This window comes from Protopterus annectens, chromosome 7.part0, assembly GCF_019279795.1.
Source record: "Protopterus annectens isolate FY-2018-M chromosome 7.part0, PAN1.0, whole genome shotgun sequence".
Taxonomy (NCBI): domain Eukaryota; kingdom Metazoa; phylum Chordata; order Ceratodontiformes; family Protopteridae; genus Protopterus; species Protopterus annectens.
Window position 1 is genome coordinate 204,307,147 of NC_056739.1, and position 22,769 is coordinate 204,329,915.

General features: G+C 43.6%; 1 protein-coding gene across 1 annotated transcript in view; it reads left to right on the plus strand.

The window, feature by feature from the left end:
• The window catches only part of ACADVL (acyl-CoA dehydrogenase very long chain), an 808,259-nt gene that overhangs the window by 452,660 nt on the left and 332,830 nt on the right, over positions 1 to 22,769 (plus strand). The window contains exon 9 of the mRNA XM_044076702.1: positions 2,216 to 2,341. Coding sequence (XP_043932637.1) covers positions 2,216 to 2,341 — 126 coding nt within the window. The remainder of the gene's footprint in view (positions 1 to 2,215; positions 2,342 to 22,769) is intronic.

The window sequence follows — 22,769 nt, forward strand, 5'->3', positions numbered from 1 at the left end:
TAAACATGGCTAATCTCTTGGCTAGGCTTATGAGGGCCTCTGGGCCAATAGCCTAGTAACCTATGATCCTGTGAATGTGCCACACTGCTTGATTCACAGTGGGAGTCTATTCCAGGTGTGGGGAAAGCACTGTGTATCTCACCACAATGTTTTATTATTTTATAGATGTGTGGTAAGCAGTAGGACAAGAAAAAAAGAAACTGATGTATAAAAAGCAAAATAGATTTAAAAAATTGGAAGAATTGCCTATAGAGAATGATAATAGAGAAGAGACATGAAACATAGACTAAACAAGAGAGTATTTGTTCAGTTCCTGTATTTGAAGAAACCCTTGAACACATTTTTCTAGTGTAGAAGAATAGGTGTTTTTTGGGTTCTGATACTGAAAGAGTTTTTACACTAAAAGAGTTCTTACAGTAAAACCAGATAAAAATTAATATGGATGTAGTTGTGTGTGGCATTTACAGGATGTAACTAACTGAAAATAATGTGTTAGGTTGAACAATAAGCTGACTGTGGATAATACGGACATGTTTAATATCAACAGGAATGTATAAGGCAGTTTTATTCAGTAAGAAATTGGATAATAAGAACATATTTAATAAGAAATTGATCCTGACTGTGGAACAAGGATTTGCGGTATGAAGGATGTCTTATGTTGTAGAAATATGTGTAAAACGTATGTATACAATAAGTATGTGCATGCATATATATATATATATATATCTAAAATAGTTTTAAAGAACCCCCTATTCTTGTTTCCAAGAGCCTTGGGCTCTTTAACATCCATCTAGGTTACTATCAACTCTGGTGTAAAGTCCCTGGTTTAACATCTAATCTGAAGGACTGCAGAGCAGAAGTGTGCCCCTCCCCCCATACACATAATGCTGTAATGAAGTGTTGGTACTGGACTTTTAACCCAGGCACCTAGAGATGTAATAGATCCCCAGCCTTCTGACCTTCCATGCATCAGAGGTGGATAATCAGCCTGCTGAGCTTCAGTCACCTCCCGCTCCCCATCTTTCCTGGAACACAGAGTCTCACAGTCTACTTGTGTGCAATTTATATCTCTCATGCCTGTAGCCTTTTCTCCCTACCCCATACCTTTGTTTCCTGCAGGCTGTGTTTCTCCTCCCTTCTGTGTCTTGGGTCTGGTATTCTATACCAGGCCATCACTGTCCTCCTTTTTCTATCCATCCATCTCCTTCATGGTAGGGTAATCTCCCAGCAGTCAGTGAGCATGGGAACTGAACTGGAAATCTGTCAAATCAGAGCACTTGCTGAGTGTACATTCATGGCTATTGCAGATATCCCTCCCAAGAAGGTTTGGCCTGTGAGCACTGCTGTATGCAATTTTCTTGCTTTTGAAGTCTTTCCCTTTCTTAGAGAGGTTCACTATAGTTAAGTAGGGAATGCTGGCTGTATAGGAATTGTCCCAGTAAGATTAATTATAGAAACTTATGCTTTGTTTAAAGTCATGGCTAATGTAGTGTCTCTTTTAGTAAAAATAACTCTAAGTAATAGTATAGAAAAGAGCACTTGTACAGATATGCAGGACTACTGCAGTCCTGTGTACTACTAGGAAAGTCAATGGAAGCAAAGTTGTCGAAAAACGCTGATTTTGAGGGAGCTTTGAGAGAGCTTATTGGCATTTTTTCCAACAGCGGTTAGCGCAGACAGTGGTCCATTAGCCATGGCATTAGGAAGCTCATGACCATTTCTTTCCTTATTTGTATTTGTAAAAGCCATTGCAGGTAAGGGGGTAGAAGTATCATTATTGGGTGTTTACAGGTACTGCAGTACTGGTCTGTCACAGCAGGGGGCAGTCTGAATAATTCAGTGTCTGGCTTTTGTGTGGAGGACACAAAGTTGCTACATTCATAGTTGTCATTAGGGATCAGTTTGGGTGGTGCTGCAAAAAATTAAATGACTGTGATGTTGATGGTTTCAACATGTATTGGTCTTTCTTCCAGCTCCAGCTTTAGCAGTTCATGGAAACTTGGATCCATGTACAGCAACAGCATAGTAGACAGTGTGTATTTCAGTTTGATGGTGTTCCTTAAGTGTTACCGTAATTTTCAGCTGTTGTAGTACCACTTACCCTTGAATGAATTGCTGAAATTCTGTAATACAGGTGTGCTAATCTGTTCTTATTTTTACTGAAAATGTGGGCAGATGTCACACCAGAACTATTTTTTTTTTGTTTCCCTCACAGTAATGGAGGCATTGCTGACATCTTCACAGTTTTTGCTAAGAGCCAAGTTAAAGATGAGACAACTGGTGAGGTAAAAGATAAGATCTCTGCATTCATCGTTGAGAAGGATTTTGGTGGTGTTACAAGGTGAGAAACCTATCTAACCTATTGTTTTGCTACAAGTGAATAGGTGAAGTCACTGATAAATGTCTACTTAGATGTATATTTTTTCTGCTTAGTCTTAAAATGTTGTGTGTAAAATTGTTCACAGGTAATGCAGTGCTAGAGACCATTGACCGACTTTTGATGCATATTGTATGACTCACAGGCCTGTGATGCATATTGAGATGTTTTATAAGTTGCCTAGAATTTATTCATGTGCAGCAAGGACGGTGTAACACCATGCAGGCATGACTATAGACACAAAATTGACGTGTAGATAAAGCAGTCAATTTCTGCTATTGCCAAAGTGTAGAAAATTTTGATGTGAAGTTGTTCAGTCTTGCCTTCATTCTTACTGATGGGTTCGGAGCCGATCCTCGGCTCTGAGTTGGTCTATTTGCAAAGCTTGAGGTCTTTAACGGCTTGAGGCCGAAACCCTGTCCCATAATGCACCTCTGCCTTCCCAGATCTAGTTTGCCGCTGCAACAGATCGTGCGTCTTCTACAGCTCAGGCAGTATTTCTTCAGATAAGTGTGTTCTTTTTGTAGTTTTTTTTAGTAGTTTCTTTTCTGGATAAAGAACTGAGTGTATTTAGCTAGGATAGGCTATCTTTTCTTTACATTTGGACATGCTGCACCTCAGAAAATCCAAATCCCATCGAGCTACGCGCTCGAGAGACTTGAACCTCAGCACTGAAATAAATAGGACATGCTGGAGGGACAGATTCATAACCCAGAGGCTCCCTTCACTCTGGAATAAAATCCCAGTCCAGGTTAGGCAGAGTCCCTCATTGACTCTCTTCAAGAGGAATCTTGATGAGTGGATGGGAGATCGTAGGTTTACCCCGGGTATCACTTCTGTGTCCTGTTAGACAGAGGCACAGTATACTAACCTCGAAAAAGGGCATAGCAAAATTAATTTAAAATGGGTGGCGAAAGCCATACACACTCTGGCTAGGCTTATAAATGCCCTAGGGCAGATAGCCTAGTATGAACCTATGAACCTATAATACTTGTTAAAAACAAAGAACTTTGTGTTCTCGTTTCTGGCGTTAGGCCCTGTTGGTGCCTCTTTAGGTTTTTCATTCCTATCTCGTATAGCCGAGTTAGTCTTTCTTTAGTTATTTATGACTGTAGCCGGTTAGGCTTAATTTCTTTTGCAACAGTTGTTAATTGAGTACAGACTTTCTTTTTTTTTTTTTTTTTAGTCTTGAACATTAGAATTTCTAGTGAAATTGTTGTTGGGATATCTTACAGTGAATTAGTCGCAAGGTCTGTCACTATGTCTGAAAAAGCTAAGTCAGGGTTTAAAAAGTGCCCTAAATGCAACCAAAAAATGTCCATCACAGATGGCCACACCACCTGTATTTGCTGTTTGGGAGAGGTACATCTCCAGGAAGTTTGTTCTATTTGCCATGGATTCAGTGCCAGGGTTTTGGCGGAGAGAAAGAGAAAACTAGTTGAACGTGATCTTATCAAGTCTGCCTTTCAGTCAAGACTTGGGTACTGCTTCTCCAGGAAAACTAAAACCATCATCTTCTGCTTCTTCTACTGCAAGTTCGGATCCGAAGGGCTCTTCGGTTTTGAAGATTTATAAAAAGGTTCCTGTCTCGGTTCCACAGTTATTGGAGCCGTCTGTACAGGTAGTTCGTAGAAGCTGGTCCCCAATCTTGGAACCGGTATCTCCGACCTTAAGATCTCTGATTTTGGGCTCACTGGCACCTTCTTTAGCTTCCTCTCGAGCTTCCAATCTTTCAGATTCGGATGTGGATTGTGTGGTACGGAGACTGTTACAGGATCCAGCGCTGGCTAAAAGTCTGTCGGCTTTGACTCAGGCAGTTTCAGAACTGATAGTCATCTCCCATACCTTCTGCTCCTCCTCTGATTTGAATCGAGACATCGGAGCCGGAGGTTGCCATTCAGTTGCTTGTGGAACCGTTGGTTCCGACACCCACGTCAGACCTGTCGGCACCGACAACCCTGATGTCTACTGCTCCGGCAGCTGACTCTGGGAGCCGACACTCTCCCGTCGGCTCCGGGGAGGAGAGTCGAACTGATGCGTTGGTTCCGACTCTTCCCCTTGGGGCCTCGGCGCGGATAAGCTCAGCTCCCACCTGTGGCTCGGAGCCTGCATTTGTGGTGCGTGAGGAGTAATCGGTGTCTTCGGACCCAGATGCTTCCTTGCATCAGAGCCATGGTGCCTTCAATGCCATGAGGAGGGTTTTGCCCCCCGGACAGTCACAACCTCTGAAATGGCTATCTCCTCCTGTAAAGCGCCGGAATCTTCTCCGTCACTGCAGACCCACCGTAAGCGTAGGGACCTGGAGCCTCAGGAAGCCTCATTGGGGGAACCCGGCTCTTCCGAGACCTCCCCTGAAGTCCTCACTGAAGAGGTTCCTTGGAAGAGGTTATGTAAAAGGAGACATTTAGATTCCCCTCAGGAATCCATCACATCTGACACTGATTTGGAGGAATCGGAAGGTTCTCCAAAGTCCCCCTCTGAACATATCTCCTTTGTGGATATCCTAGAGATCCTTAAGCAGAGGAGCGACTGGCAGCCCCTTAACCCTACTGAGGATGAATCAGTGCTCCTGAAGGCTTTTGGGTCTCGACCCTCTACCTCTTGGGTATCTCCGCCCTGTGATGAGTTGATGGACCTTTTATCTCGAAGGGCGTGGGAGTCACCAGATACTATGGAGGCCATTCCTAGGATGCCCAACAAATTCATCTCAGCACCTCATGATGAAACCTTTTTATCCAAACCAATTCCTGTTGATGCCATGGTGGTTGCGGCAGCCACTAAGAAAGAGATGGAGACCTCTACGTCTGTCCATCCTCCTAATAGGGAATCTAGGATTATGGACCGATATGGCAAGCACATTTTCAGTTCTACAACATTTGCTCTTAGGTCTTTGAACTATCTTAACCCACTTCACAAGGCTTCAAAGAGATCTCTTGAAAGAGTTAGGAGATACTCTCCAGGGTGCAGTAGCCGATACAGTGGCGGACAAAGTAACATCACAGCTTCCTACCCTTAATTCTATCATTAACTCTTCCATGCACCGTGTATCATACGCAGACGATGGGCCGAGTAGGGCAGCGGGTACAGGAATAGCTGTTCGGAGACATTCCTGGATGTGTTTCTGTTCTTTTGCGGAACCTTTCAAGTCATCTTTTGTGAACGCCCCATTTGATGGTTCTTCCCTTTTCGGACCTAAAGTTAGAGACCCTCACCAGATGTAAGCAAGACGGAAAGACTCTATCTGCCGTTGGAGTCAGTTTTTCCACCCCTACTAGACCTTATCCTAAAGGTCAACGGGGAGGGAAAATGTGGTTCCGCAAAGCCCAAGGAGCCTTTTCAGATTCACGAGGTGAAGCCTCCTCCAGGGGCAGAGGAGGGGGCAATGGTGGACGACATTGCCCATGTGGCAGAGGGGGTCCGCAGAACCAGGGTGACGGGGATCAGTTCCTTGGGTAGCCCTACCAGTGCTCCTGAAAGGAGGCCCAATTGTCCTGCTCTGGAGGCAGTCGGGGGATATTTATCTTTGTACCTAGGCGCCTGGCACAAAATTACAAAAGCCAGATGGGTGCAAAATGTCATAATCAGAGGCTATTTCATTCCTTTTCATACCCACCCCAAACCAACAAGAGGAATCCCAGACGTTCCACCCAGTCTACAGGATGCAGCAACAGTAGAGGTTCAAAAACTGTTAGAAAAAAAGAGTTATCCAACCAGTCCTGGCAGACAAGCAAGGATCCGGAACTTACTCAAGATTCTTTTTAGTGCCAAAGAAAACAGGGGACTGGAGACCAATTTTGAATCTCAGCAGACTCTACAAGTATGTAGAAAAAACAAAGTTCCAGTGGTCACGCTTCAGTCAATACTCCCGTTCATAGGGAAAGCCGATTGGATGTGCTCACTAGATCTTCAGGCTGCGTACTACCATATCAAAATAGCCAGGCCATCCAGGGATCACCTGCACTTCAGGCTGGGAGCCAGTCTTTAACAGTTTCAGGCCCTGACCTTCGGTCTCACTACAGCCCCCAGAGTGTTCACCAAATGGATGGCAGTGGTCATGGCTCACTTGAGACAGCAAGGAATCCAGGTGTTTCCATATTTGGATGACTGGCCCCTCACCACACCCACCAGGCATCAGCTTATTCAGGCGAGGGACATTATCTTAGATCTCTGCTTTTAACTGGGCATCACAATAAATTCAGAAAAGTCTGCTTTATTGCCGTTGTGGCATACAGTATTTATAGGAGCAGAGTTAGACACAGTCAACATGTCCTTAAGACTTCCTCCAGAAAGAGTGCTTACCTTACGACATCAAATTTTAGATCTTCTTTCAAAACACAAAGCACCAGCATCGCAGATTCTCAGGCTGTCGGGCACCATGGCAGCAGCTATTCTTGTAATACCTCTGATGAGACCACACATGCACATTCTTCAGTGGCTGTTATTCACACAATGGACCTTTCAGGACTTACCAATGAATCACCCAGTTCTGATAACCAACTCTTGCAAGAAGGATCTTCGGTGGTGGCTGATGTCCGAATCTGTGACCATGGGACGTCCCTTTGTCCTTTCGGTTCCAGTTGCAACGGTGACCACGGACGCCTCCCTGATCGGGTGGGGGGGCATTATCAGGGACACAGCCGAAGGTACATGGCAGGTACACGAGGCTCAATTGCATATAAACGTCCTAGAGATGAGAGCGGTTCTCCTAACTTTGCAGTTCTTTCAAGACTCTCTTCCTCTGGGCACAATTGCAATCCAGTCAGACAAATGTCCGTAGTCTGGTATGTAAACAAACAGGGTGGAACCAGATCTTAGTCCCTATGTCGAGAGGCTCTAAGAATATGGCAAAGGGCAGAGTCCACCCAGCATTTTCTGATAGCAACGCACATCCCAGGGAAATCCAGCATGATCGCAGACAAACTCAGCAGGGCAATTCTGTTGCCTCACGAGTGGTCCCTCAAAAACGAAGTCGCGGAAATGATTTTCCGCAGATGGGTCCAGCCTTTCTGCGACCTCTTTCCGGCCCCCACAAACACCAAATGCAGCAACTACTTTCCCCTAATCCCTCAACAGGGACAGTCCCCGAGGAACACGCTCGTACACAATTGGCCCCTAGGACTCCTTTATGCCTTCCCTCCCTTTCCCCTGATTCCCAAAGTTTTGAAGAAAGCCAGTTTTCTGGGCAGGACACTTATCTTAATAGCCCCATATTGGCCTTGTCAAATCTGGTTCCCCTTTCTGAAGCCTCATCTAGTAGAAGAACCTTGGATCCTGGACCCAGTGCTGGATCTTCTGACCCACTCATCAGGAGCTCTTCACCCTTCACTTCAGTCCATCAAACTGATAGCTTGGCTGCTTCAGTTCCCAGAATAGCCAGGTTCCAAAATTTATCAGCGGAAGCTCAACATATCCTTTTGTCCTCACATAAATCTTCAACCAGGAAACTATACCTCAGTAAGTGGAAGAGGTTTTCAATCTGGTTTCAGCAGAATAACATTGATCCCTTTTTGGCCTCTATATCGAATATCGTGGAATTTCTGACCAAGCTGTTCAATGAAGGAGCTGCAGCAACAACCATTCGTGTGCAACTTTCTGCTATATCCAATTTCCATATAGGTGAATTAGGAAACGATATTACATCTCACACGTTGGCAAAGGCCTTTCTGAAGGGTACGACTCATCTAAGACCACCAATTAGATCACCTACCTACAACATGGAATTTGAATTTAGTCCTATCCAAGATTATTCTTCCGCCCTTTGAACCTGCTTCTTCCTGTGAGCTGAAATTTCTTTCATGGAAGACCTTTTTTTTGGTGGCCATTACATCTGCACGCAGAGTTTGAGTTGAAAGCCCTTTCAATTAAGCACCCATATTTGATATTCCACAAAGATAGGGTTTCCCTCAGGAATGAACCCTTCTTTCTTACCCAAAGTTTGTTCAGAATACACCCTTAATCAAGCAATTGAATTACCTGTTTTCTTTCCCAATCACACTTATCAATTGGAATATATACTTCACAAGCTTGATGTCCATAGACAACTTTGTTTCTATTTAGACAGGACAAAAGACCATAGGAGATCTGATCAATTGTTTGTCTCCTTCTCAGATTCCAAGAAAGGTGCAGCACTGTCTAAATCTACCTTATCTAAATGGCTGTCTGATTGCATATCCTTCATATACCACACTGCAGCCATTTCTGTAGAGAATAAAGTCAAGGCTCATTCAACCAGAGCTGTTTCTACTTCCATAGCCTTTTTGGCCAGACTACCCATGGATTCTATTTGTGCAGCTGCCACATGGTCTAGGCCACATAACCTCATAACTCATTACGAAGTAGACAAGGCCTCTAGGGACAGGGCTTCATTTGGTTCTGCTGTCCTTAAGACAGGTACTTCCGTGAGCCGCCCAAGATTGTGGTGCTGGGGACGCTACTCATCAGTAAGAATGAAGGCGAGATTGAACAACTTCACATAAAGAAGTTATGTACTTACCATAACATTCCATGTGAGTTGTTCTTCTTGCCTTTATTCTTACAACCCCCCCCACCTACCACCTTCCAATGTCTGGAAGTTCGAGAGGGGCTCTATGTTTGGTTTTGGTTCTTCTGAGGAGTTTCCTCTCACAAGTTGTGTATGTGATTTCCTTTTGAAATCTGTTATAGATTTAACACTAGCTGGCAGCAAACAAGATCTGGGGAAGGTAGATGTGCATTATGGGATAAGGTTTCGGCCTTGAGCTGTTGGAGACCTCGAGCTTTGCATATAGGCCGACTCTGAACCCATCAGTAAGAATGAAGGCGAGAAGAACAACTCACATGGAACATTATGGTAAGCACATAACTTTTTTCTTTGCTTCTGAAGCATACTAAAAGTGATGAGCATGTTGCATCAGAATGGCTTCGTATTTCCACTCAGGTCTGTCTTTGTAGGTACATAGGTGTTCAGTGAATTAATGTAGGGGATAAGTTTTCTTAACTTTTAAGAAAAACAAAGCTATGAAATGAAACAGCAGGATCACAAAACCTGAATATGCATCCTAGTAAAAATGGTGAAAAGGCAACATGCATGAGTGTGGCACTGTGAAGATTTTTAATCATGCTGATTTCTATTTGCAATGTTAGACTATAAGGATTCTTGATGTTAGATCTTGAGATCTCCAGGTGCCAGTGGAGTGATGGTCTTTTAACCCCTCACACTTGATGGAAAGATGGGTCATTTGATGACTTTAGTATTCTGGCTTCTGGCTCAGGCTGTATGGATGTCCTCTTCTCTGTGAGTGTCTGCCTCCACTGCTTGTTTGCATGGTCTGTCATAGCCAGTCATGCAGCCCTGGTGTCTGTGATACTTTCTCAGGCGGCCATTACAGGGTTTCATGCAGCCGTCAACTGGGAAGGAATGAGGAACACAAAGATCCACTTCATAGATATCAGTGTAGTAAGAATGCACCTGTTTTACCCGACATCAAAAATCTTCCCCAAGTTTTATGAGGTGGTTAATTCCAAAATGGTAAAATCTATTTGGATGAATGCTGCCAATCATATCACAACCAGCAGTAAGGCTAAGTGCTGAGAAAAACAACGCCAAGAGGACTGATTCCAAGGCAACAGACTATTCCAGGCAACAAATAAAGATGCAGAGAGGAAGCACATTTTCCTTCAGTTGAGCTGCTGTGTTTCAGAATAAGTTTCTTCAGAGGTGGTTGCCTTATATGCAGCTTGTGCTTTTAAGACATGAGTAGAGAGTCCCTTCCTGGCAAAACTTGTAACAGTTCAGTCATGCATTTTATCAAATTAATTTATGAAGATACGAATTGTATTGGAAATACTACACATGCTTGTAAGACTGTAGATTTTTGTATCAATGTTCTTGTTTGTTTCACGTTGACTTTTTGTCTGATGCTTGGTTAGAATTGGTCGGTGTCTGAAAGGTGAGTTGTGAACAATGCACCAGTTAAGAACTTGAGTCTGAGAGGGCTCCTACGTTACTCCTTGAAGCACTAGAATTTCTAGTCATGTCACTTATTTGTGAATTTTATTAAACCTTTTAGTTAAGAGTGTGGTTTGGAGGAGTTAACCTGGAAAGAAGAGGTGAATGAAGAGAACAGTCCACTACGGGAATATTAAGCTCACTTTTTTCCTGTTTCTTTGATGTAAAGATTGCATGTATGACTGATGCAGGCATGCTGTGTTTTGAGTAGCAAGCAGAGTGTCAAAAGAATCAGCTGGGTGAGATAAGATTAGATTAAAGGCCTGTTTTCCTGTCTCTATAAGGACTTATATCTGTGCAGTAGCAGCGGCATCCTTTGATAGGGGACAGTGACTACTCTTTAATGACTGACTCCATCACCAGGGAGATTTGTGTGAAGACTGCATATATAAGCAAGTCTTTAATGCACACAGTTGCAAAAGGACCTAATATAGCCTGCATATTCAGGTACACAGCCTATCCAGGAAGGTGTGGCATGAAAAAAAAATCCTGCACCAGATGTGAGTGGCTGCCACATATGCCTGCCCCTTACCTTTCATTCTCAGGCAGTAATGTGCATTACCAATAAAAGCAAAGCTGCCTTAGAAAAAGACCTCCCCAATGGGTGATGTGGTGTGCTCCTGTGCGGAATGTATTTAGAGCACAAACAAAGATGATTTAGAGGCCTTTTGTAGTAGAAAACTGGAGTTGCTTATTTGATGGCTCATACCTCAACACAGTTAAGAATTTTCCCTAGTTCCTGCACTAGAGGGTGGGCATACATCTAGATCTTTCAACTAGTGCATGTTGTGATGTCACACCAGATGAGGAGAGTTTATCCATCCTGTAGAGTGATCAATTTGGCCTAATTTCTTTTCTGACATTCACATAGTTCAGATGTCAATCCTAACCTTCATAGTGTTCTTTGCCTGAAACCTTCCAGGTGTGCTGTCATTCCACTGAGACCCTCACCGGCACTGCCTGTATTGTCTAGGGAAGGAGTATGATGTGAAACCTAGCAGCAGGTGCCAATATTTCAGCATGGCCACCCACAGGGAATATAGTTGCAAAGGGAATGTCTGTCCCTGTTCACTGTTAGATTGTTAGGGGAAGGTAAAATAGTCTAGGACCAGACATCGATCAGAATCTTGTAATGCAAAAATCCACTCATGAGTTGGCCTTGCATTCCTTATCAGGAGTTGAAACTGCACTAGTCATTAGCTAAAAGGGGAAAAGAGCATGAATGAGCAGGTTTATGGGTGTGCCCCAGAACATTCACAGAAACTCTCCCATATACAGGCATCTGAAGCATTGTGGAGCATTTACTTGAGTTCCTAAATGAAGATGTTGGTATCCTTGGAAAGAGGTTTTGAGAATTCATGGATCCTTTTATCTGACAAACAAAGATAGCACTTTCATTCCCTTTTCCTTTCTTTAGGTGACCCATTCTTTAGAGAAGAATGTCAGACTTTTGAAGCCTACTGTGTATTTGGGTATTTAAAAAAAAAGGGTGAGGAAGTGCTTATCCTTGTCGAGTTTGGTCTGAAGGATACCATATTTGCAGTATTTAAATAACTGAATTCAGCTTTTCTTTACTTACAAAAATGAGATGTCCTCTACAAGGTCCCCAGTACAGTGCAGTGACATCCTGCCTTAAGTATTCCAAACCAGACTCCTTTTCATGACTTCAATTAAATTTATAATCCCATGACCAGAACACTTTGTCACCACATTGTCCAGTAATGAGTTAAAGTAGACAAAGTGAGAAGAAAAATCCAATTTCTGAAGCTTCTGCAGTGAAGAACTGTTCTTATTTTCTTGTTCTCATCAAATTTTAAATTTTCTGACATTTCCACATTCAGAGATAGGTGATAGTAACCACAAGCACATTCCAGAGTGTCACTTACAAATCTAGAAGAGAATACAGAGTCTCATCGTCCATCATTCTCATGCCTGTCGGTCATGCTTTGTATTCCAGTCCTAACATTCATCGTAGTGAAACCCACACATTTGTGAACTAAAATGCTGAAACCTTCTACTGTTCCTGCAATTGGCTTATCATGAAAGTCAAGATCCAGTGCCAACAATTTCTCCATTTGGACATGGAGAACAAAGTGAAGCACTGACACAAAGGTTTGAGTTTCACCCCTACTGCCACCAAAAGAAGAAGAAAGGATATGATGTTCATCGTGTTACACTGCTGCAGTCATTACACTTGGGTTATCCTGCTGTCAGGCGGTCCCTCAGTCGGCCTGAGTTCCAAAGTCTTGGTCCGGCATCATTTGCTGTCATTTCTTCCCTGACGCCAGTGCGACAGGGGTATATAAGATGCAGCTGACACCATTTTCTTCAGTCTTTCTTGCCGCACGGTGCCCGAAGCAAAAGCAGTTCGCAAGTGCCGGTCGGCCGACTCCTGAGATTTTCATTCCGAATCCAGAACCAAAGTCTTTCCCCGTTGGGGAAACTATTTCTTGCCTCAGACCAATGTCAGTAAAAGTTAATATCTGTATTTCTTGTGGGAAGCAAATACCTCATAAGGATTTCCATTCTTATTGTATTCCATGCCTAGGCCCAGACCATGACGTCACAGGTTGTCGGTTTTGTGCTAGGTTTAACAAGCGCACTATTAAACGTCGGTTTGATTTTTCCCGACATTATTTTGGCAAAAAATTCAATTATACCATGCCATCGGAACTACCGACGACCGGAACACACAAAAAGCGCAAAGACAAGGACAGGCATCCAAGGCCCAAAACTGACGACGAAGCCTCTTCTAGGCCAGTCGCCGGTTTTCAGCGAGGCGCCTTCGCAGCCCCTGACGACCACTTCTTTAGAACCTCAGGCCGCCTCTGACTCCCACGTGGAGATGGCTGGGCCTTCAGACGCACCAGATTTACAGCCTACTGAGACTAACCCTTCAGATGGATCCGGAATAGCTGAGCAACCCGTAGCTTCAGAGGGTGTTTTCAGACCTACTCAGTTAACCATTAAATCTTCTGCTAAGTCTAAAACTCCTTTAACAACAAAGAAACAAATTCAACATTCACCAGGATAGGCCTCCATGCCTAAGAAACAAATGCTCAAAATGGCCGAAGACTTAATCACTCTGATCAGGGGGTCCCATCCCCCTCCTGATAAAAGGCCTAGACAGGATGCAGGCTATGGCTCATCCGACAAGGTATCCATCTCTTCAGATTCATCCTCAGACCTAGGATACTCTTTACCCCCCTATGAGGATTCTGATGCTGAGGAATCAATTCCTTCAGCCTCTCCGCCAGAGGACTACTCCTTTGGGGAAACCTTGCATACCATGAGGGAGCATTTCCATTGGGAGGGCCAGGATTATTCAGAGTCCAAGAAAAGGTTCAGAGATTTCCTTTCATTACCTCAACACAGACCCCTTGCTATTCCGCCAGTGTTAGATATTGTGGATAATGTGTATACTGAATCCAGTTTTAATCCTGATTCTCTACCTCCTGCTCCAGTTAAGCCAGACAGATACTACAGAGTCCCTGACTCTCACAAATTTCTTTATAAAAGTCCTGCTGCTGACCCTGAAACTATTTCTCAGGGCCCCAAAGGGGTAAAGGCCTCGTCAGCAAAGAATCCAGTCCCCTCTGACAGAGATTCCAGAGCATTAGACAGATGGGGGAAGAAAGTATATACATCTGCAACTTTAGCATTGAGGGCCTTAAATTGCCAGTTTCACATGCTAAAATATCAGCTATATTTGATGTCTCAGTTGAAACAAAAAATGCTTCCAAACTCAGATCCTCCTAATTATAAAGAAATGCAGGATTTATTGCATGCAGCTAAACAAGTGGGAAAACATACTTTGCAATGTGGTTTTGATTCATTAGAGGCCTCCTGTAGAGCAGCAGTTACAGGATCTGTCATTAGAAGACATGCTTGGTTAAAAGAACATATGTTACCAGATCATGTTAAAGCAAAATTATTGGCTGCACCTTTACAGCGGGATGTTTTATTTGGAGTTAAGGCAGAGGAGGTATTAAAGAAAATGGAGGATAAGGCAAAATCTATGCAAACGGTGAAGGATTTCTTACAGGTTCAGCCTCCTTGATTTAGCAGATATTGGCCGACAAAGAATTGTTCCTTTCCAGTTACAGACAGACCTCATAGGGGCAGATACAGATGTCCAAGAGGTAGAGGTCAACCACAAGGTCCTTACAGGCCTCGACAGTGGGGTGCATAAACCCAGAAAGAAGGGGAAGACAGGCCTCAACCTTACAAAAAACAGCCCCAATGACTTCCCACTACAGCTGCCAAACAATTCTGTCTTGGCAGCCCCCTTGGGACGAAAACTGACACTTTTCTGTCACAGTTGGCATATGATTACCAAAGACAAATGGGTTCTCAACATTGTATCTCAAGGTTGCAGGTTCCACTTTCACACTCTGCCAAGGCTAAAAGGAATGCCAAATCTGCCACCAACTCAATGGGCAGAGGCTCAAAGACAAATTACAGCACTCATGGACATGAGAGCTATTCAAAAGGTACCAACACAGGAACAAGGACAAGGATTTTACTCAAGACTCTTTCTGATTCCTAGAAAGGACAAAGCCTGGAGGCCCATTTTGGATCTTTCTTCTCTAAACACTTACCTGGATGTTCCAAAATTCAAAATGTTGACACTACAGCAGCTTCTTCCCATGCTGGGCAGGAAAGCTTGGCTCGTAACTTTGGACCTCAAGGAGGCATACATGCATGTCCCTATCAGACAAAACTGCAGAAGATACCTCAGATTCATAGCTGGTTCAATGCATTACCAATTCTCTGCACTGCCCTTTGGCTTATCTACTGCGCCCAGGGTTTTCAAAAAGTGCCTGGCACCAGTAATTGCATTTTGCAGACAGAAAGGAATTCAGATTTATCCGTACCTGGACGACTGCCTGATTCAAGCAGAGAGCAAGGACATTCTTCTAAAGCATCTGGCATTTGTAAAAAAGTTAAGTTGCCTAGGGTACACAGTAAACGAAAAGAAGTCAAAACTAGTGCCCTCACAAGAGATAATATTCCTGGGTGCCAGCTTGAATACAACGGCCCAGATGGCTTATCTCACGCCAGACCAGTAAGGACAACTGACTCAATATTTTCAATTGATGGCAACAAAGACCCAACTTCCTGCAAGAACGATTCTGCAGGCCTTGGGTTACATGGCATCTTGCATACTACTAATTCCATATGCCAGACTGCATATAAGGAAACTACAATGGTACCTAAAGAGTGTCTGGTCTCAACACTGTCAAAGTTTGGAAGCAGTAATACCACTAATTCCTTGCCTTCAACAGGAGTTTCGATGGTGGGCTCAAGCATGTCACCTCAACAAGGGACAGCCTTTCACTCAACCCACAGCCAGGCAAACACTGACAACAGATGCATCGGATTATGCCTGGGGAGCACACATGGCAGGAAAATGTATTCAGGGCAAGTGGCCCGCAGAACAGAGGCATCTTCACATCAATCAAAAAGAGATGCTAGCTGTACAAAATGCTCTTATATCTTTCAAGGACCTACTGCATCCAGGACAACAACTACTAAAGGCAGACAACACCACAGTTATGTGGTACATAAACAAGTAAGGGGGCATTCATTCTTATCCACTCTGCAGACAAGCCATGACCTTGTGGAACACAGCTCTAACCTATCAAGTTCATCTGCAAGCACAATTCCTGCCAGGAGAGAAAAACACACTGGCAGACAACTTAAGCAGAGACATCATGGATCCGCACGAGTGGAAATTACATCCACAAATATTCAGAATGATAACACAAAAATGGTGGAGCCCGGACATAGATCTGTTTGCATCCCCAATGAACTGCCCTCTCCTTCAGCTGGAAAAACCTACAAGTATATGCTTTCCTACCACTACCTCTCCTTCCATAGGTACTCATAAAAGCCAGGCAAGAAAAGCCAAAGATGATCCTGATTGCCCCAGACTGGCCACGCCAGCACTGGTACCCAGTCTTAAAGAACTTAGCACAAGGTCCACTGTGGATTTTGCCTCAAATCCCACATCTTCTGACTCAGCACAACAATCAGATACTTCAGAGCCAGCTAAAGACTTTAAACCTGGCTGCATGGCAGATTCCTTAGTCAAGCAAGCAATGCCTCTCTCCAAAGCTGTTATGGATGTCATTCTGGAGGCCAGAAGGCCTAGCACCAGGAAAGCCTATTCGGATAAATGGAAGAGCTTCTGTGCCTGGAACCAGGCTCACAGCCTTGACCCTCTTGTCCCAAATATTCCTCAGATGCTACAATATTTAACTGAGATGCTGGACAAAGGCCTCTCCTTTTCATCCATCAAGATCCACGCCTCTGCCATCTCTGCTCATTACAACACGGACCCACCTATTTTTTCTAATCCTTTGCTAAAACAGTACCTCAGAGGGGCTAAAAACATAAGACCACCCCGTAGAGCACCAACTCCAACTTGGGACCTCAACTTCGTGTTGGAAAAATTAACTTTACCTCCTTTTGAGCCAGCTAACTCAGCAGATTTAAAATATGTCTCTTGGAAAACTGCTCTGCTCCTGGCAATAACCTCAGCACGAAGAGTTTCAGAATCATAGGCACTAATGGCAGTGGAACCTTTCATCATATTCTAACAAGACAGGGTGTCTTTAAGAACAAACCCTACTTTTATGCCAAAGATGGTATCAAGTGTGGCTCTAAACCAAACTATTCACTTGCCAACTTTTTATCCAAACCCACAGAATAAAGGGGATAGACTTCTGCATTCTTTGGAAATACACAGGCAGTTATGCTTCTACTTGGACAAAACCAAAGTTTTCAGGAAAACTGAGCAATTGTTTGTAGCATATGCTGCAGGAGTACAGGGAAAAGCCATTTCAAAACTGACCATTTCAAAATGGATAGGACACTGTATACGTTTCTGCTAAACACACCATGGGAAAACTGTACCTAACAACATTAGGTCTCATTCTACCAGGGCAGCAGCCACTTCAACTGCCTACCTCAAAGGAGTACCTACCAAGGACATTTTGGAAGCAGCAACTTGGAGTTCTGTACATAAGCATTACCATCTACCTCTTTACTCTAAATCCAGAGCTGGCTTTGCCGTTGCTGTGCTGCAGGGCCTTATAGCCACCCGTAATGTATTCTAGAACCAGCCACCCTACCTCAGCTTTGGGATTCTACCCAAGTGTTATGACTGCAGCAGTGTAACACGATGAACATAGTACAGTTTTGTACCTACCATAAATGTAGATGTTCGAGTGTATACACTGCTGCAGTCCGGGTTACCCTCCCTCCTTCCCCTCTTACTTGCTGGTACATACCTAACTGGAGTATTTGCTGGTAACTGACATTTTTTGATTGCTTTTCATATGTATGTTTTATTAGCAGTTTGCATTGCCTACCTTTTTGGGGGCACCTGACATCTGGGGCAAGAAAAACTGAAGAAAATGGCGTCAGCTGCATCTTATATATCCCTGTCGCACTGACGTCAGGGAAGAAGTGACAGCAACCGACGCCGGACCAAGACTTTGGAACTCAGGCCGACTTAGGGACGGCCTGACGGCAGGATAACCCAAGTGTAATGACTGCAGCAGTGTATACACTCGAACATATACATTTATGGTAGGTACAAAACTGTACTTTCGGCAACTACATAAGCTCTTTAAAGATGGTGGCTGCAGGGAGTCTTTTCAATGCAGGTGGCTGCAGGGAGTCTTTTCAATGCAGGGACTGTAAGGAGAGTACATTGTATGATCCCAGACAAGTGCCAGATCAGTGTGACAATATAAGGGATTCAGAGGCTTGTGGTTTTTCCTCCATAATGCTGACTGCCCGTGAAGTGCCTGGCCTTTTGTGCCTTGCCAGTTGCAGGTGCCAAGATTGTATTGATCACTGGATAATAAATATTTGAGAATTCGTACACGAGAATGTAGTTCTGCCTCTTAAGTTCTTATGTTCATAGGTGCATACTAGGCTAACAACCACTAGGGCCCTTATAAGCCCAGCAGTGTAACTCAAATGTGACTCACAAATCTGATTTATGTAGGGAGGATTTACTGGCTGCCTTTGTGTCAGAGACAGAGGAACCAGACCAGGGGTGAATTTCTGATTACCCATCCATTGGTCCAAGTAGCACTTAAACAGTGATAGAGGAGGGAGCTCTTCTTTACTTGAATGATGAGCCTCTACCACAGAATAGGGATCCTCTGAGAAATATCTCTCTCTCTCTCTCCAACATGTCCTACTTATGTCTCAAGCAAAATGTAGGTGTTTTAATCTAGTAGTTCTGATGTTGTTTGTTTTGTGGGTGTGCAAAAGATACATCAAAACAGTGTCTTGGGATCCCTTGTATGCCAGGCAAAGATCACCTCTCAGAAGTCTGTATGATACTGAGTAAAGATTCAGGGCTTTTAGGCAATCATCATAGGACATTGTGTTTACTCCTTGTATTCATTTTGTAAGGAACCTTTGTGGACATTCCAGTTGCTACGTATTTGATCAGGTAATACCAAAGGGAGCGTTATTCTTTATGATGGATATGATGAGGGCTGAGCACAGTGTTATGATGATGTCTTTGGACCTAGGTATCATGCCCCTTCTTACAAGGTGAGCAACATAACCAAATTTTCTTACTACCTTGGACACATGTTGGTCAAAGGCTAGATTACTGTCTACATGAGTTCCTAGATCCCTGACCAGTGAATCAACTTTTAAGGGTATTTTATTGAAGATGTAGTTACACAGGGTGGTAGACTTCCCAAAAGTTATTGTAATACATTAGTTGATGAGCCATATCTTTGGCACCAGGCATTTAGTGTGTATTTGACCTTCCTGAGTGGTGTTCTCATCTTGGGGGGGGGGGATTGCTGACTGCTCCCAGTTTGCAGTCGTGTGAACTTGTCGGCCAGAGACCTTTGATGGTTGGCTTTGAAATCCGAGAAGTAGATGCCAGATTAGTGGGCCTAGCAAAGAGCCCAGGGGGACTCCTGCTGCTCACCATCTTCTATGTAGAGATGAACATTTCTAACCTCCTGGGTCCTATCAGTAAGACAGCTATCTGTCCAGCATGTTATAAAGGGGTTTATACATAGTTCCATATGTTTGACAGTGCCCAAGTGGGGTACGGTATCAAATGCTTTACCCAGATCTAAGTAGGCAATATGCACCATTTTCCCCTCATCCATTGTCTTAGTTACCTTTTCAAAGAAATATACCAGATTCAGTTAAGCATTACTTTCCTTTGACAAAGCCAGACTGGGATGGATCCAGTGTCTGGAGGTCACCTATGTCCTTGTTGATAATTTTCATGGTAATTCTTTCCATGGCTTTGCAAGTGAGACTAGTCAGACTAATGGGTCTGTAGTTACCAGGCTCTGTTGATGGTCCTCCCTTATGAAGGAGGATTACAGTCGCAATCCTCCATTCATGTGGCACAAAGCCTGTTTTAAGACTATAATTAAATTACTCCAGAGGTCCTGATAAGTCATATTTTGTACTGCTCAGGAGGTATCATGGGATTTTATCAGGGCCCATTGAGGCAGTGTTCTTGGCCTTGGTGAATGCAGCCAGTACATGCTCTCTAGTTATAGTTGGAGGGGTTATGTTTAAGGGTATTTTGGTGGAAATTGTTGGGCATAAGAAGGGAGTAAAGTAGGAAATGAATTTGTCTGCTAACAGATTCACTACATCACCAGGCTTAATGAATGTGGCACCATTAACCACCAGTTTAGCACATTGCTGTGTGCTGCCCTTGAGGTTTCTGACATAGCTGTAGAAGGTCTTATGGCAATCTTTCCACTGGGAGGCTGTCTTGAACTCAGTTTGCTTTGCTTGACCTAATTATACCTCTTAGCTGGCTGTTTGCTTTGATGTGAGAGTTTTATTTTTAAGAGAATTATCCTTCCTGATTTTTGCCATAATTTATTTCCTTTTGTTATGCATCCTGATTAATTTGGAATGCCATGGGGGGGGGGGGGGGGGGGGTCTGAGACTAGCTTTGGTAGGTCCAGGAGCCTGTGTGTAGTCATTGGCGTGGCTGTGTAGAGTTTCTGAGAGCTGTTCATTGTAGGCTGCTGTTTTCTCAGGGTTTGGAGGGGCACTGAATTTTATCAAACCATTACTTAAAGGTAATTTGCCTTGGAATAGTTTCTGTTACTGGTTTTAATGAGATTATGGAGTTGATTTTGAAGGAGACCACTTTATGGGCGGACTTTACCTTGAAGAACGAGACATTTGAGGATGCAGCATTCTCCAATATTTGGGAGCATGAGGTCCAGCATGTTGGAGTCTGTAGTGGGTGTGTTCACTGTTTGGTCAAGGCTGTTTATATTTACAAAGTACAGTAATCTTTGTGCCTGTAGATTTAAGGCCAAGTAAGATTCCCAGTCTATAAAGGGATAATTCAAGTCTCCCATGAGGAGGGTGTTAGGTTCGATGGTAAGTTCCTCCTGATGAACTCAAATACCTCTAAAAAAAAATCCTGTAGCAGATCAGTCACAGTTTGTCTGTATTCGGACAAACCTTCCAAATTACTCCCTGACACTAATGTCCTCCTCAGTGATAAAGACAGTCAAGCAGTGGACAAGTAGGGCAAGAAAGTGTACACTACCTCCACCCTAGTATTTAGGGCTGTAAAATATCAAACTCAGATGACAAAATATTTGCTCTCTGTGTTAAAATCTTTAAACAAGACCATCACAGATCCACAGACTCCAGACTCAAAGCAATTTATACAGTGTTAGTGGCCCAGGTTTCTCAAATAGCCAAGCACAACATAAAATGTAACTATGATAGTGAGGATGCTTCTTCCAGGTAGGCTGCCACTGGTTCATTGATTAGAAGTTGCGCCTGGTTAAGGCACAAACCCATCCCTGAAGATTTAAAATCTACGATTTTAGACTCTCACTTGGATAACATTCTGCTTTTTGGCCCACAGGTTGCTCGTCTCTTTAAGGCTTTGCAGGATCAGGGCAAAACTGTGAAAGACTGCCTTCAAATCTTTCTATCCACTGTTCCCAGATGCCACATAAATTATCCATCTTTATCCACCTCCTTTGCCAAGAGAGATCCTAGAACGCCTCATAGACAAAATAAAGCTCCCAAGAAAAGATTCTCAGGGAAAACTCAGATGGATACACCTTCTGGGAGGCTTCATTTTAGTAGCAGGTCCCCGTAACTATTTACCTACCCTTACCCACAACAACCCACACCTTTCCACTCCTCCATCAAAAATACTTTCTCTTTCCTATCATGTGTAGAAAACAGTAGCCTCAGACAAGTAGGTACTAACCATTATCGAGGAGGTTTACTCTCTGTCTTGGAAGAACAGTCCAACTCCAAGGGGGAAATCCCTTCCACTCCCCTGATAAGCTTTGTCTCATAAAGCCCATAGTGCAGGACTTACAGAGGGAACCATAGAAGTAGTTTCCCCCATCCTATTCAGGAAGGGGATTTTATTCCAGGCTCTTCCTGGTTCCCAGAAAAGAAGGTCATTGGAGGCCCATCTTGGATCTCTACAGGTGGACATACATATGAGAGCCTCAGACGATCTCCAAGCCAGCATCTACCTTTATCTCTCCTCCCACAACCCCCTCAAAATGCTGACCTGCAAACTCTTCTGCCTTTTCTACTCCCTCAAGCCTTCCTGGAATCTTTAGACCTAAAGGATGCTTATCTTTATAGTTCCATTCACCCTTCTTGCAGAAAATATTTCACTTTTTTACTGGGTCATCATTTTTGTCAGTTTACTGCTTTGCCCTTTGGTCTTACCATAATGTTCCATTGTTTGTCCATCTTCATTTCCATTAACCTGTGGGTTATGGTTCTGAGGTTCGGAAACGACCGTCCCAGCTCAAGACTCCTGACTTAAGCTCCTCCTCCCTACCCATAATGCCCCTCTCCCACAATACCTTAGAGCTCATTTGCCTCACTTAGAGTTCCTCACTGTCGAGCGTCTCTTAGTGAATTGTACATTTTTGCTGTTTTTTTTCCCCCTTCCTGTTGCTGTTCTATCTAACTCTCTAGTTTCTCTATCTAGCCTTTACATTTCTATCTGTCAGGTCTTTTTCCTTTAAAAAAAAAAAGTTTCTCTCCTTTTTCTCCATCTTCCTTTCTCTCACTTTCCTTACAGTTAATCAAAAGCCATTAGGTTTTAAAAAGTGCACTTCCTGTGGGTGGAAGATTCCTCTGTCTGATTCCCACAGTGAGTGCATGTACTGTTTGTGGCCCTAAACATTTGGATGCCTATGTGATATTTGTAGGGATTTCCATCTTCAGGCTCTGGTTAATAGGAGGAGCAAACTGTTTTGCTCAAATTCAAGGAGACCCCCCCCTCCCAAGGCATAGGGGGATAGAGTCAGAATGGGAGACGCCACCCACACGGCCGCGGGAGTTAGCAAAGTCAGGGGTTATAGGAAACTGTCCAGGACA